The sequence below is a fragment of the Eucyclogobius newberryi genome, unplaced genomic scaffold (genome assembly GCF_026437365.1).
Source record: "Eucyclogobius newberryi isolate DKJ021-1_F unplaced genomic scaffold, fEucNew1.0.hap1 SCAF_16, whole genome shotgun sequence".
NCBI classification, from domain to species: domain Eukaryota; kingdom Metazoa; phylum Chordata; class Actinopteri; order Gobiiformes; family Gobiidae; genus Eucyclogobius; species Eucyclogobius newberryi.
This window is the reverse complement of record NW_027315790.1, coordinates 29859188-29873400: the sequence shown is the minus strand read 5'-3', so window position 1 is coordinate 29873400 and position 14213 is coordinate 29859188. Positions and strand designations below refer to the sequence as shown.

The 14213-nt window shown below is 42.3% G+C and overlaps 2 protein-coding genes across 5 annotated transcripts in view; one reads left to right on the top strand and one right to left on the bottom strand.

Moving 5' to 3' along the window:
• Window positions 1-7159, top strand: part of col11a2 (collagen, type XI, alpha 2) — a 35632-nt gene extending 28473 nt beyond the window's left edge. For all 4 annotated transcript variants that reach the window (XM_072448228.1, XM_072448227.1, XM_072448225.1 and 1 more), the window contains 19 exons: window positions 24-77; window positions 203-256; window positions 324-377; window positions 493-600; window positions 683-736; window positions 815-868; window positions 949-1002; window positions 1420-1473; window positions 1703-1810; window positions 1901-1954; window positions 2045-2206; window positions 2278-2331; window positions 2422-2457; window positions 2532-2585; window positions 2663-2942; window positions 3486-3598; window positions 3677-3745; window positions 4139-4375; window positions 5175-7159. In XM_072448228.1, the coding sequence (XP_072304329.1) occupies window positions 24-77; window positions 203-256; window positions 324-377; window positions 493-600; window positions 683-736; window positions 815-868; window positions 949-1002; window positions 1420-1473; window positions 1703-1810; window positions 1901-1954; window positions 2045-2206; window positions 2278-2331; window positions 2422-2457; window positions 2532-2585; window positions 2663-2942; window positions 3486-3598; window positions 3677-3745; window positions 4139-4375; window positions 5175-5321 (1800 nt within the window). In that variant the 3' untranslated portion in view covers window positions 5322-7159. The remainder of the gene's footprint in view (window positions 1-23; window positions 78-202; window positions 257-323; window positions 378-492; window positions 601-682; window positions 737-814; window positions 869-948; window positions 1003-1419; window positions 1474-1702; window positions 1811-1900; window positions 1955-2044; window positions 2207-2277; window positions 2332-2421; window positions 2458-2531; window positions 2586-2662; window positions 2943-3485; window positions 3599-3676; window positions 3746-4138; window positions 4376-5174) is intronic.
• A 533-nt stretch (window positions 7160-7692) lies between these two features.
• On the bottom strand, window positions 7693-12200 carry hsd17b8 (hydroxysteroid (17-beta) dehydrogenase 8). The gene is made up of 9 exons (XM_072448231.1): window positions 12090-12200; window positions 10827-11029; window positions 9070-9186; window positions 8476-8571; window positions 8305-8390; window positions 8113-8197; window positions 7992-8034; window positions 7828-7902; window positions 7693-7771 (listed from the first exon to the last, which is right to left on the bottom strand). Exons 1-9 carry the CDS (start codon window positions 12133-12135, stop codon window positions 7752-7754), a joined length of 771 nt encoding a protein of 256 aa, XP_072304332.1. The 5' UTR covers window positions 12136-12200; the 3' UTR covers window positions 7693-7751.
• Between the last annotated feature and the right edge of the window lie 2013 nt (window positions 12201-14213).

Sequence of the window (14213 nt, the reverse complement as noted above, 5' to 3'; positions counted from 1 at the left end):
AAACTGACCCTTTCTGTCTTTAGGGTCCCCCCGGCCCACCTGGACCCCGCGGCCCAGCTGGACCCAATGGTGCTGATGTAAGTAAAGTGGAAATAAACCTTTTGCATCAGCAGTTTCTTTTACATTTCATTGTTTTGTAAAGTCCCTATTGTAAAACTACAAATACAGTGCAATACTATATAGTATATTGTATATTTTACAGGGTCCCCAAGGTCCTCCTGGCGGTTTGGGAAATCCTGGACCTCTCGGCGAGAAGGTACAATTCATTCTTTTCTTCTGGAATCGAGCATTAAACTGTACTTGAAGTAAACTGTGTTCTACAGGGCGAGCCCGGAGAGGGGGGCCCACCTGGCATCGGCGGAGAACCAGGGAAGAAGGTCAGTTGGTTTTTTAGGACAATTTCAACGTCCTCACGTCCATTAACATACTCATCTGGTAGATCCCAGTAAAGTGTTGTCTTTGCATATTTAAGTGTGTGTTTGTGCTTGGCAGGGTCCCAGAGGAGAGCGCGGAGAGAAAGGAGAATCTGGACAGCCTGGAACTGCTGGACCTGCGGGAGGAAGAGGCCGACCAGGAGACGACGGCCCCAAAGGAAACCCTGTAAGAGACCGAGGGCCGCTTACCTTTACGTTTGAAGTGGATTCATCTTTAGATATAAAGCAATGTCATGTTTTGACTTTAGGGTCCTGTCGGTTTCCCTGGTGATCCTGGTCCCCCTGGTGAACTTGGACCCAGAGTGAGTATCCAAGCTTTAGGATTTGACTGCACACAATCATATTTTAACTGTTCTAATCTGGCTTTGCGTTCTCCTCAGGGTCAAGATGGTGCCAAGGGTGAGAGAGGAGAGGATGGTGAACAAGGAGAATCTGTACGTGATGCCACACACAGCAAATGTTAAGAAATAAATATATAATCATCACATCATTCTGACCCATGTCACTTTTTTAGGGCTCTCCTGGACCCCCTGGAGAGAACGGACCTCTCGGGCCGCCAGGAAAGAGGGTAAGAACTACGGCCACAATCACAATGAAACATAAACAAACAAGCAAACAAACAAATAAACAAATAAACAAACAAATAAAGCTTAAGTTATGACCAGTGTCTTCAGTAGAGGTGAGAGGTAAAAGCAAAAAAGCAAACATTTCCTTTATCAGACTTGAGATATGCTGAATTAGAATATTGAGTATTTTATGAATAATAATAATAATGATACTAAATTAATTTTTCAAACGGCAGCAAAAAAAACTGTATACATCTTTAAAAGCATAAACTTGCAGTGTAATCTTAAGTTTATACATATTCCTGCTCTTTTATTTGATTTTACAGTCTACTGTTCATGGCACGTTTATGACGACGTGCTGAAGTATGAAGTATATTATCAGCCTTTCCTTATTTTGTGAATATTTTGTTTTTTGTCAGGGACCTGCTGGAACTCGAGGACCAGAGGGGCGTCAAGGAGAGAAGGGGTCAAAGGTGAGGCTCCTTAATGTTCTACCCTGGTACTGATTGTACTTGTGGGAGGTGGGGGGGTGAGACAAGTGGGATTATTTTAATAACTAAAGCACTAACGTTACATGTTTGCATGAAAAGCACTTTATGAATAAAGTTTGATTTGATCTGATTTACTCATATCATTACTTATACACATCCAGTGCATTGCAGTCTACAGTACCTCAGTATTTAATCTGTCTTCTGCTCTCAGGGAGACACAGGAGCAGTTGGACCTCCAGGAAAGACTGGTCCTGTTGGGCCCCAGGGAACTCAAGGAAAACCAGGAACAGAAGGCCTCCGAGGACTGCCAGGATCAGTGGTAAGTTTAGATATGAATGAATATCTACACGTGTCATCAACACATATAAATCCTCCTGAAGTGCCTTGCTGAAGTGGGTCTGTGTTTCAGGGTGAGCAAGGCTCTCCAGGAGCAGCTGGACAGAAAGGACCCCCAGGACCCATGGTAAGGAAACCACATTTAATCTCTTAATTGCCTTAAATGCAATGACTTTATATCTTCTTATGTAACTCACCTCTCTGTCCTCCGCTGCAGGGGCCTCCTGGTTTAGCCGGTCTGCGTGGAGACCCTGGAGCCAAGGGAGAGAAGGGCCACCCAGGTCTCATTGGTTTGATCGGACCCCCTGGAGAGCAGGGTGAGAAGGGAGACCGGGGTCTGTCCGGACCTCACGGATCCTCTGGGCCAAAGGGAGAAACTGTGAGTCTGATCTCAGGTCAGCGTGAAACAAATCTGCAAAATACTGAATCTAAATCATCTTATTCTGTCAGGGAATGTCCGGAGGCACTGGCCCACTCGGTCCCGCTGGTCCCCCCGGTCTGCCTGTGAGTCTCATTACCTGTTTAGTCATTTTGAGACAGTTACTGTAATGATTAGGCTGTTTAAACTAATGACAAACTCAATCATTCTTACAGGGTCAACAAGGTATAAAGGGAGCTAAAGGTGCCACTGTGAGTATGGACTTCATATTTGATTATAATATAGTTGTATTTCACAGGATGAGTCTCATTTCTGTTGTTTTTAGGGAGGATCTGGTCCAAAGGGAGAGAAAGGTGTCCAAGGACCTGCTGGACTCCCTGTAAGGCCTTATCGAACATGTAAAAACATCTGGGATGGTTCATTATTGCTGATTTAAAATGCAAACTGTGTTCACAGGGCCCCCCGGGTGAGGTCATCCAGCCGCTGCCAATCCAGAGGAGCCCCAAATCCAAGCGGTCCATCGATGCCAGTCAGATCATGTCGGACTCGGACATGCCCGCCGCGGACGCCACCGGTGCAGAGTTCCTCACGGGCAGCGAAGGCCTGGAGGAGATCTTCGGCTCGTTAGACTCATTACGAAAAGAAATAGACACTCTACGATTCCCACTGGGCACCCAGGACAGCCCCGCCCGCACCTGCCAAGACCTGCACCTCAGCCAGCCGGGAGTCAAAGACGGTCAGGGACATTTATGTGCATCTGACTAGGATTAATGTTTATAAAGTAGAGAACTTGTAATGGAGGCAAAAGTGAAGATGAACATGAGAGTGATTTCACTGGAGAAACTGGGATTAACCACAGAAAATCACAAAAAACAATGAGAGTGATATCAGAGCCTGGTTCAAACACTTTTACTACTGCGTTTTGCATTATTTGTTAATTTATTAAGAGATTCTGATGATCCAAAACACTTGATAAGCCCACAATACTGTAGTTTTTTACAGATATATAACATACTTAACACAAACAGGCCAGAGCCATAGTATTTTTTCCATCCTTTGTAATAGAAAAGCAAACTAACATTTTGACCCAAGAAATTCAGAGTTTGTGCTTATTTTTGGTACTAAAACACTTTATAAATCCATTACTGAACTGACAATAGATGATGTTCTGCTTCATTTTGCCTCCAGAGCTTTGAACATTCCGTTGTAGTATTTTAAATGGCCAATGTGTGTTGCAAAGGTACATTTTGTGTGATTCTTTTGGATGTTGTGTTTGCAGGAGAATACTGGATCGATCCTAACCAGGGCTGCTCCAGAGACGCTTTCAAAGTCTTCTGCAATTTCACAAAAGGAGCAGAGACGTGCTTGTATCCCAGCAAGCGCATCAGCAACGTCAGTTCATGAACACGGATTTACACGTGTCACTGAACGGTCAAGTCTATAACATGATCGTGTTTGTGTTGCCTCCAGGTGAAGATGAGCACGTGGCACAAAGAGACTCCAGGGTCCTGGTACAGTCAGTTTTCCACAGGCAGCAAAGTAAGTGCCACCTTTGCCTTTTTATTATTGATTCATTCTTTATTTATTTACATTTTCACTCGCAATGTATTCTATATTTCGTGTATTGGACATGTATTTGATTTTACTGTGATTTATATTTTATTGAGAACTTGTAGAACTAAATAACAGGTTTGTTAAAGGCTAATAAAACCAACATTCCTCTAAAATGTGTGCTTATAAAATGCACAGAAGCTGAAATAGTTTATTATTTGATTCAACAATGCCACTGTCTTTGTTATAAAAGGTCATGTTTGTTTGTATGTTAGAGTCTGTACAGTTCACATCACTGTTACCACTGTCAAAATACGACTGTGATTGTTTTTTTTTCCGTGGAGTAGTCCCGAGTAGTCATGGTCATTGTGTCTCTCTCAGTTCACGTACGAGGACTATAACGGCGACCCGGTGGGCGTGGTGCAGCTGGGTTTCCTGCGACTGTTGAGCGTCCAGGCGCGGCAGAACGTCACGTACCACTGCCATCGCTCTGTGGCCTGGGCCGACCGCAGCCACAAGAACAGCCACAGCCGAGCGCTCCACCTGCAGGGGGCCAACGACGAGGAGCTGAGCTACGAGAACAGCCCCTACATTAAGGCCCTGGTGGACGGCTGCTCTGTGAGTGCAAAAGTATTCGAGTACTTTGAACGGGTTTTATCTGGGCATACCTCATGCCTGTTTTAGTGCTCTTTATTTCTTATTTTAAATTAACTGACTTGACTTGATTAGACTCCAAAAGCTTGATTAAATAGATAAAATAGATAAAATAAATAAAATAAATAAAATAAATAAAATAAATAAAATAAATAAAATAAATAAAATAAATAAAATACATTTAGCAAAAGTGGCTAGGGAGATTTTCACCATCAGCCTAAAACATGGACAGTTGACTCCTCCTCCAGTTAGGTACGACTGACCATGATCCTGACCGCTCCTGACAGGCTGCCCCTGCGGCGCTGAAGGATAAGTCTTCTTACAGGGTCAATCGAGGCCACCAATAAAACAAAAGATGATTGTCTTTTCAAACAGTTGATCTAAATGCCATAGACAACATCAGAAACAACAGAAAAGGCCCTGACGAAGTTTAGCATGAAGTTGAGTTTTTTCTGACCTGCTTACCTGAGGACATGAGAGGAGGCATGAGGGCGGACCAGGTCAGAGAGGGGAGGAGCCAAGGCCATACTAATGTGTGAAATAAATAAAATAATATTAAAAGCTTCTCTGAAAAAGCACTTCCAGACAATGAAGTAAGGGTAGGACTGGTGAAACGTTGTTAAAGGTCGAGCAGGAGAAAGTGCAGTGTGATTCATGTTCTTATTATAACATAACCATAATAATAGCACTAATAGAATAAAGTTTGATTGCACGCCTGCTGCCTGATCCCAGTGTGTCTAATGGCTCTCTCGTGTGTCTTCAGTACCGTAAGGGCTTCGACAGGACTGTGCTGGAGGTAAACACACCTCAAGTGGAGCATCTCCCTCTGCTGGATATCAAGGTGTCAGACTTTGGGGAGAGCAACCAACAGTTTGGTTTTGAAGTGGGACCCGTCTGTTTCCTGGGCTGAACATCCAACACTGTCCACCACCGTCCACAGAGCGACACACGCACACACACACACACACCTGCACTTAGCCACGCAACGACATGTAATAAAAGACGCCCCATGTTTTGTAAATTGACTTGTAAATTGATAAATGAAACACGTTCCCACACACGTACTTTGCATACACTCTACACACTGTGGTGGGACAATCTCGTGACCAGTGCCTGCCCGAGGAATAATACTGCTGGAGACAAGCGGAGCGATATTACTGAAGATGAACCTGACGGAGAGAAAGAGACTGACTGGGCAAACATCTGCAGGAAGAAGAAAGAAGAAGAGAGTCTTTCGGAGCGGATCGGTGTTTGTTGAATGGGAGAAATAAGCCGGATGCCTCGTCTCGGACCCCTCTCGCCGCTCCCTCTCCTCCCCGCCGTCCCCACGCCTCTCTACCTCCCCCTTACCCTCGAGTTTTAACATCTTTACTCTTCTGTTTACAACACACGCAACACGCTATAGTTCAAACCTTCAACATGTGCAATAGGCTGATCCTCTGCTCCCGACAGGTTCAACTGGGCCAAATGCAGAAAAGAATGCAGTCTACCCAAACATTGTCGGCAGTTTAAGTTGCTGCCGTCGCTTATTGAATACTTGCATTTACGTGCGTCGAGGTGAAGGTTGATTTCTTCCATCTAGAGCGATTTACAAGGCCTCGTTTGCGCGTTGCTTTTTGCGATGTAAACTGGGAGTGAACGGCTTTGACAGTTGCATTAAAAACGTTACCAAAGACACCGCCCGATCCGTGTCTTTGAACGAGTCAGCTTTGTCCTGCTTTAAACATGTACTTCTATCCTTTTAGAAACTGTGATTCGCAGATAAAACCGGTGCTCGATCGGGAGTTCGATGCTTGAAGTCCAATGAAATGATTCTCAACCAAAAAACGCATTAAAGTTACACAAAGATGGACAGTTGTGGGATTTGTTTCCATTAAAATGATCTTTCATTCTTTCGTGGTTAATTGTGTAAATGTGTCCCTCCCTGTTTCAAGTGAATAAAAAATGCATTCTTTACTATAGAAACTGTGGCTTGGTGCTAACTATACCAAAGGATCTGGTGTCTAATTTCATTTTAGTTCATTTTTTACCATTTCATTAAGCTTTTTTTACTGGGGAAAATGTGCATTACATACAAATTGTACAGAAATAGTGATATTCTATTGTATTTATTTAAAACAAACAGGGTGCTTTGAGTTCTTGACATCTACCGCCAGGTTTACCGTTAAATGTGGTATCTTTGTATTTATTTACTGCAGCTGACTAACAATGAGACTCGGTGCCATGTGGAGAAATGTTTTTACCCTGTTACTTTTTTCTATCACCAAAATCTGTGGCCATATTTTCTGTAACGACTCTTTTCAAATGTGTTTTGTTAAATTTTGCTTCCACTGATCAGATTAAATTGTGACTCTCCACTTCTGCCATATGTTATTTGTGCTGTTTTTGACCTGCTTATTGCAAAAAAACTAGACGATTTCAAGATTAATTTCAGGCAAGAGCTTTTAAATTTGGACAGGGGGAGGAGAGGGAATGTGAGAGGGAGTTTTTTCATCCACTGCGTTGTGATTTGAGTGGTTTTGTCTCTTTGTGTCGGGGGCGTCGTGGCTGAACTATTAAAATTGTCTTAAAAGTTTTTTTTTTCCAGAAAGAATCAGAGACCTCAACATGTGTTTGTTTTTATTATGTTAAAGACAAACAGTTCAACATTAAAATATGGTGCTGAAACAAAGAAAAAAGTATTATTTTTAAATGTGTGTAAGTATTTTTTAAATTGTGTTTCTGTAATATATAATCTTTTTAAAAGAGCTGCTGACTCTTTGTTTTCATTTAGTAATCGAAAACCAACTATGGCCACAAGAGGGCGGCATTTTACAGTTCAGTGTTTTTGGCTCGTTTCAGAATCAGTTTTAATCATGCATATCATGGTTACAAATGTGTATTTATTTAAACATTTACATTAGATAAGAAATGACTTAATGTAAATCAAAATGTAACATAATCAGCATTTTATAAGAATCCAAACATGTATTTATGTTTCCTTTTTGTTTCACTTGATTATATGTATAAGAACTGACCTTGAAGGATTCTCCAGAACAGTCATGAGTTTATTCTCATTTCATGTTTGAAATATGTTTTTAATATAAAAAAAACAAACTAATAATAATCAAAGGATAACAAATAGTTTATTAGAATTTGGTTTTAACTTTAAATTACTTTGAATTACTTCGACTGGCTCATGATCAGAGAAACTAAACATAGTAAAGTCAATGAAGTGCAGGAGAGTTTGGTGAAAATAGACATAATTTTATTGACAATGAAATCACAGCTTAAAAATCATACAGTTAGAAAATATTAGTATTATATTATTATTTTTTGTAGAAATAAAAGGACCTCAGTTTCATCCAATGAACAGTCCACCTGGAAACAAAACACAGTTAAATCTAAAAGAGCATTTGTGTATTTACTTGTTTTACCTGTGACTTCAAGGCTCGTCCCTGTGACGTATCTGGAGTCATCTGAAGCTAAAAAGGCACAAACATCAGCGACCTCTGGTGGCCAAAAGAGGAACACAGAAGATATATTACTAATCTTTTCAATTGGAAATGGTTTATAAATGAATAAATGTGTTTGAACGGACCTGCAGGCTCACCCATTCTCCCCAAAGGCACCAAATTCAACAGCTGAAACAAAAACAGCAGAAGAATTTATAAAGGTGGGAAAATGGGATTATGTTACTGTTATTCTGTACATTTTAATACCTTGTTTATAACCTTGTCAGGCACTTTATCTGTCATTGGAGTTGAAATAAAGCCAGGCAGCACACAATTACAGCGTATCCCAAATCTAAAGAAAAGAAAGAAAGAAAGAGAGGCTGTAATACATTTGTAAATAAACTCTTAGAAGGACAAATAGTTGGCAGTAGTAGAACATTAGTCTTCACTTCTTCTTACCTGCTCAGCTCTTTGGCCGCTGCTCTGGTTAAACCTTCCACTCCGGCTTTTGAGGCTGAATAATTTGCTTGTCCAATATTTCCCACCTACAAAACAATCCAGTGTTTTTATACGTTTGTGTGCGAGCGCTGTGTTTTCATTAGGTACAATCACAGGTATTAGTTTGCGTGCCTTTCCCACAATGCTGCCCATGTTGATGATGGATCCTTTTGGAGCTCCACAGGCCACGAGAGCCTGAGCCACGGCCTGAGTGACCAAGAACGTGCCCTGGAAAACACAAGATGAGAGTTTATGTTTATGTAAAGTTCAGTTTAGCTTGTTTCTGACATGTCTTCTATAAACCTAAAGGAAAGGCAAGTAAATGAGTGTATACTTGACTTTATTGTCCTAATGTTTTCACACGTCTTCATATTTCACACAATTAAAGGTTATTAAAGAGGATTTTATTTTAAGTCCATGATTAAGTGGCTCTTAAGAAGTTCAACAATATAAAAAACAAAAATAATTAACAACTTTAACATGTTTTTGTGTCTTTTTGGGGCGATTACTGCTTTGTCGGAGTCATAACGCCTCATCTCTCAGCACATGACACGATTTGGAGTGTGTCCAGAAAACAATTATTCGATTGTCCTGATAATTTAAATAATCGATGAACTTCTTTCAGCCCTACTTGCTTTGATCAGTGAATGTTTTAGTTAATCTGGCGTCTTCTTTGTCACTGCGTAAAGCAAACATCCTGCAGACTCATTATTAGATACACTTTACCTTCAGATTGACTTGAATTACTTTGTCGAAGTGCTCTTCGTCCATACTGAGCAGAAAGTCGTCCTGAGTGATGCCTGCTGCGTTCACACACACGGACGGAGGCTGGAAATAATGAGTCTGAGAGAGAAACGTGGAAAAATACAAATGTATGAATCTGGAAACTGCGAGATGAGACATTTTAGCTCCAACACAGTCACTAAAACATGTACAATGGAACGCAGATTACAGTCACTAAAACATGTACAATGCTACGCAGATTACAGTCACTAAAACATGTACAATGGAACGTAGATTACAGTCACTAAAACATGTACAATGGAACGCAGATTACAGTCACTAAAACATGTACAATGGAACGCAGATTACAGTCACTAAAACATGTACAATGGAACGTAGATTACAGTCACTAAAACATGTACAATGGAACGCAGATTACAGTCACTAAAACATGTACAATGGAACGCAGATTACAGTCACTAAAACATGTACAATGGAACGCAGATTACAGTCACTAAAACATGTACAATGGAACGCAGATTACAGTCACTAAAACATGTACAATGGAACGCAGATTACAGTCACTAAAACATGTACAATGGAACGTAGATTAGTCACTAAAACATGTACAATGGAACGCAGATTAGTCACTAAAACATGTACAATGGAACGCAGATTACAGTCACTAAAACATGTACAATGGAACGCAGATTACAGTCACTAAAACATGTACAATGGAACGCAGATTACAGTCACTAAAACATGTACAATGGAACGCAGATTACAGTCACTAAAACATGTACAATGCTACGCAGATTACAGTCACTAAAACAAGTACAATGGAACGCAGATTAGTCACTAAAACATGTACAATGGAACGCAGATTACAGTCACTAAAACATGTACAATGGAACGCAGATTACAGTCACTAAAACATGTACAATGGAACGCAGATTAGTCACTAAAACATGTACAATGGACCGCAGATTACAGTCACTAAAACATGTACAATGGAACGCAGATTACAGTCACTAAAACATGTACAATGGAACGCAGATTACAGTCACTAAAACAAGTACAATGGAACGTAGATTACAGTCACTAAAACATGTACAATGGACCGCAGATTACAGTCACTAAAACATGTACAATGGAACGCAGATTACAGTCACTAAAACATGTACAATGGAACGTAGATTACAGTCACTAAAACATGTACAATGGAACGCAGATTACAGTCACTAAAACATGTACAATGGACCGCAGATTACAGTCACTAAAACATGTACAATGGAACGCAGATTACAGTCACTAAAACATGTACAATGGAACGCAGATTACAGTCACTAAAACATGTACAATGGAACGCAGATTACAGTCACTAAAACATGTACAATGCTACGCAGATTAGTCACTAAAACATGTACAATGGAACGCAGATTACAGTCACTAAAACATGTACAATGCTACGCAGATTAGTCACTAAAACATGTACAATGGAACGCAGATTACAGTCACTAAAACAAGTACAATGGAACGCAGATGTATGAATGGGAGTGTGGGAGAGTGTTGAGTGTGTGTATCATGTATGTTCATTCACATGCTCTGTCCCAACAAATAAACAAAGCATGTTTTTGTTGTCATTGTGGTCACTATGTTGGTGTCGAGCCCTTTTTCTCAGAATCGAAATCGACTTGAAACCGTTTGCATCATGACAACACAACAAACCGCTCATGAACCCGTGTCTGATGATCCTTCACCTGTATTTGGGTGATGAGTTTCGTGACACTGTCCTTTGATGAAACGTCCACGTGCCCCGCCATGTGCCCGTGGCCCCTCGGCGCCCTCTGCAGAGCGTTCGCCGTCTCCTCGGCCACGTCTCGGTTCAGATCTGCCACAACGACTGTCGCTCCCTCTGAGGCGAAACGCTGGCACACGGCTCGACCAATCCCACTGCCTCCACCTGGAAACAGAGGAAGGACAAATACCGAAGACGCTACAGGTGGGACATGTCTACCCTTTACTAAACTGGTCCCAATAATTACTTTCAACTTTGCAGGAAAAAATAATAGAATAACTCCAGAATTGAAAACACCTACAAGATCTCATAATAAAAAGGAAAAAAACTTGTAAAATACTTGTGGAAAAAGGGTGAATAAGTGATCTTTTTACTTTTTGTTCCATTAACAGATCTTATGTACTTCCAAAGATGATTTACTGTGGTCCAGTAACTCTTGCCTCAGTCACATGGAAATCTGCAACTGTCACAATGTTGTAAACGTGCTCTAGTCAAAAGGTACAATCTGTGAGCAAGAAAACACCTGAATGCACATCGGACACATTTAAGAATAAATGCTGATAATATTGATTACCCTCTTTTATACAATTGGTTTGATCAATCATAATTTGATTACATGCACAGCCCTAAACCAACCTTCAGGGTCTACCAAAAACACCATTACTGCCACTATAGACTGAGAAAAAGAAGAATTAACAGTACTTTTATTGAAGGAAGTTGTAGTTTATAGAAAAAGAACAAGAGAACATGTGTTAAGAAGATTGTGGATGAAGTGAAATTCAGAAATGTCCAGATTGAGATGTTTTGGACATGCAAAGAGGAGGAATAGTGAATGCATGGCACAGAAGAGGGACGTCTGGGTTAGAGCTGCAGAAAACAGGAGGCCTAGAGGAAGAAGAAGCTGCAAAGAGGAGGCTGCATACAGTGTGTGAACTAAAGGGTTTGTAAGGGAAAATTCTAACTAATTATTGGGTTCTTGTGGCTCAGTAATAACATTATTTAGCCTCACTTACATACATTTTATACCGAGCTTTAACCAATACTACTGTAACTCCCCCACGCAGTAAACTTGTACTTTACCATGTTGCTAAAACCGAAAACCAAAACCAAACTGCACCTTTATTCATATATTTTTCTGCAAAGACAAACGATGCAATTGTATTATCACTTTGGTTATAAGGAAACAATAATTAAGTGCATGTTTTCATAAATAAACGTAATTTACCTGTGACCAGCGTCAACCTTGATATGAGCCTCGAGGAGGACGCCATGTCTGTGTGGTGTTGTTGCACTTCCGCATTTGTCCAGAAGGTGGCGGCAATGGCCCACTAACTCTGAGCAAACGAGAAGACTTGGCAATAAAAAACATTATAATTCAAATACTTAAGATATATTATAAAATGACAATATAATCAGTCGAACTTTACAAATAATCCATACAATGTTGACAAAAAAGAACACTGCTCTCTGAAACGTATAATTATGTATATAAGAAATGAATAAAATCTTAAAGGGGCCATAACATGCTTTTTTTCACATTTCGTAGTCTATCCTAAGTGTATAATTGATGATAATAAGGGTTGTGCAACACCCTTAACATAATAGTTAAGAAATATCACCCAGACCTTGGACCCCCTCACCAACCCGGAAATGCAAACGGCTTGGTTTGATATTCGCCCCCACCCTTGCGAAGAGCGATCTGGCTCCCCCGCCCAACCCGTGACGTAGTCTCAGAGCGCGTGTGTGCCCCGCCCACCCGTGACGTAGTGCCCCACAGCTGTGTGCGGTTAGCTCCACGCTGCCCCGGGTAAAGATGAGGTGTGCTATGACATGCTCTCTCATTTGACTGATGACACGCTTGGGCTAGTCCTGGGTCTTTTCAACCGTGTTTGGGATTCAGGTTGTGTTCCATCTGCGTGGAAACAGTCTACGGTGGTGCCGGTTCTGAAGCCGGGTAGGCCAGCGTCTGACCCTTCAAGTTATAGGCCGATTGCCTTGACGTCGCAGCTCGGGAAAACGATGGAGCGCATGGTTACCGAGCGGTTGGATTACTTCTTGGAGAGTCAGGGTTTGCTTCCCGCGCACCAGAGTGGTTTCCGTAGGGGCAGGAACACCATGGATTCCGTGTTGTGTTTGGAATCTGATATCCAGCTGGCCAGGGCTCAGAAAGAAAAGGTTATTGCGGTGCTCTTTGATGTGGAGAAGGCGTACGATATGGTTTGGAAGGATGGGCTCCTCATTAAGCTGCGGAAGTGTGGTGTGAAGGGTAAACTGTTTAACTGGGTCCGGAGCTTTCTGTCTGGCCGGCGTATCCAAACCAGAGTGGGCGCTGCTTACTCTGGGGTCTATGGGGTGGAGAATGGGATCCCGCAGGGGAGTGTGTGTAGCCCTATCTTGTTCAATGTTATGATTAAGGACATCTTTGACGACGTGGATGGGTCTGTTGGGAGGAGCCTTTATGCTGACGATGGCGCTCTATGGGTGAGAGGGAGGAATCTCCGGTTTTACGAGGCGAAACTGCAAAGGGCAATACAGCAGGTGGAGCAGTGGACCCTGAAGTGGGGGTTTAAACTGTCCGTACGGAAGTCTCAAGTGATCTGTTTCTTCAATGGGCATAGGGACGTCTCCCTTCGACTGCATGGGCAGGTGCTCGAACAGGTCAGGGAGGTGAGGTTCTTGGGGGTCACCTTTGACGAGAGGCTTAGTTGGCGTCGGCACATTGATAAGGTCAGTGGTAAATGCAAAAGGGATAATAACTTGCTTCGTTGTCTATCCGGCCAGGACTGGGGGGCCAGCAGAAGGTCGCTCCTGGGTATTTATCGGGCCGTCATGAGGGCGGCTATTGATTATGGCTGTATAGCCTACATGTCTGCGGCTGAGACTAACTTAAAGAAGCTTGATGTGGAGCAAGCCCAGGCCTTGCGCATCTGCTGTAGGGCTTTTAGGACCTCCCCTGTCTCGGCGCTGCAGGTTGAGTTGGGGGAATTGCCGTTACGGCTCCGGAGGCTAGAACTTCTGTTGGCTTACTGGGTGAATGTGCAAGGTCATACGAGCTCTCACCCGGTGAGAGACTTTCTCAGGGTTGATGGGGGGCAGAGTGTGGCTGGCGGTATGGTTTTCAGCCAGGTAGGAAATGCGAAGGCGCGGCTTGCGGGGGTTGGTGATCTGCGCGTGAGCCCGTCGGTGGCTTTGTCTGCTATAGCTCCGTGGAAGTTTGTCCCGGCTCCTGTTGATGTTAGCTTGCATGGCAAGCTTAGAGGAGTCGCTGGGAGGGCACCGCAGTTTGCCGTTCAAGCGCTCATCGATAAGCACTCAGGTGATGTGTTTATTTATACCGACGGGTCTAGGG

Excerpts from the sequence above, each read along its gene's own strand:
- hsd17b8 (XM_072448231.1), bottom strand. The coding sequence starts at position 12,135 with ATGGCGTCCTCCTCGAGGCTCATATCAAGGTTGACGCTGGTCACAG. Across the intron at positions 11,030-12,089 it reads AAGGTTGACGCTGGTCACAG|GTGGAGGCAGTGGGATTGGT; the intron begins GTAAATTACGTT and ends CTCTGTTTCCAG. Across the intron at positions 8,572-9,069 it reads TAATTCAAGTCAATCTGAAG|GGCACGTTCTTGGTCACTCA; the intron begins GTAAAGTGTATC and ends TGTGTTTTCCAG.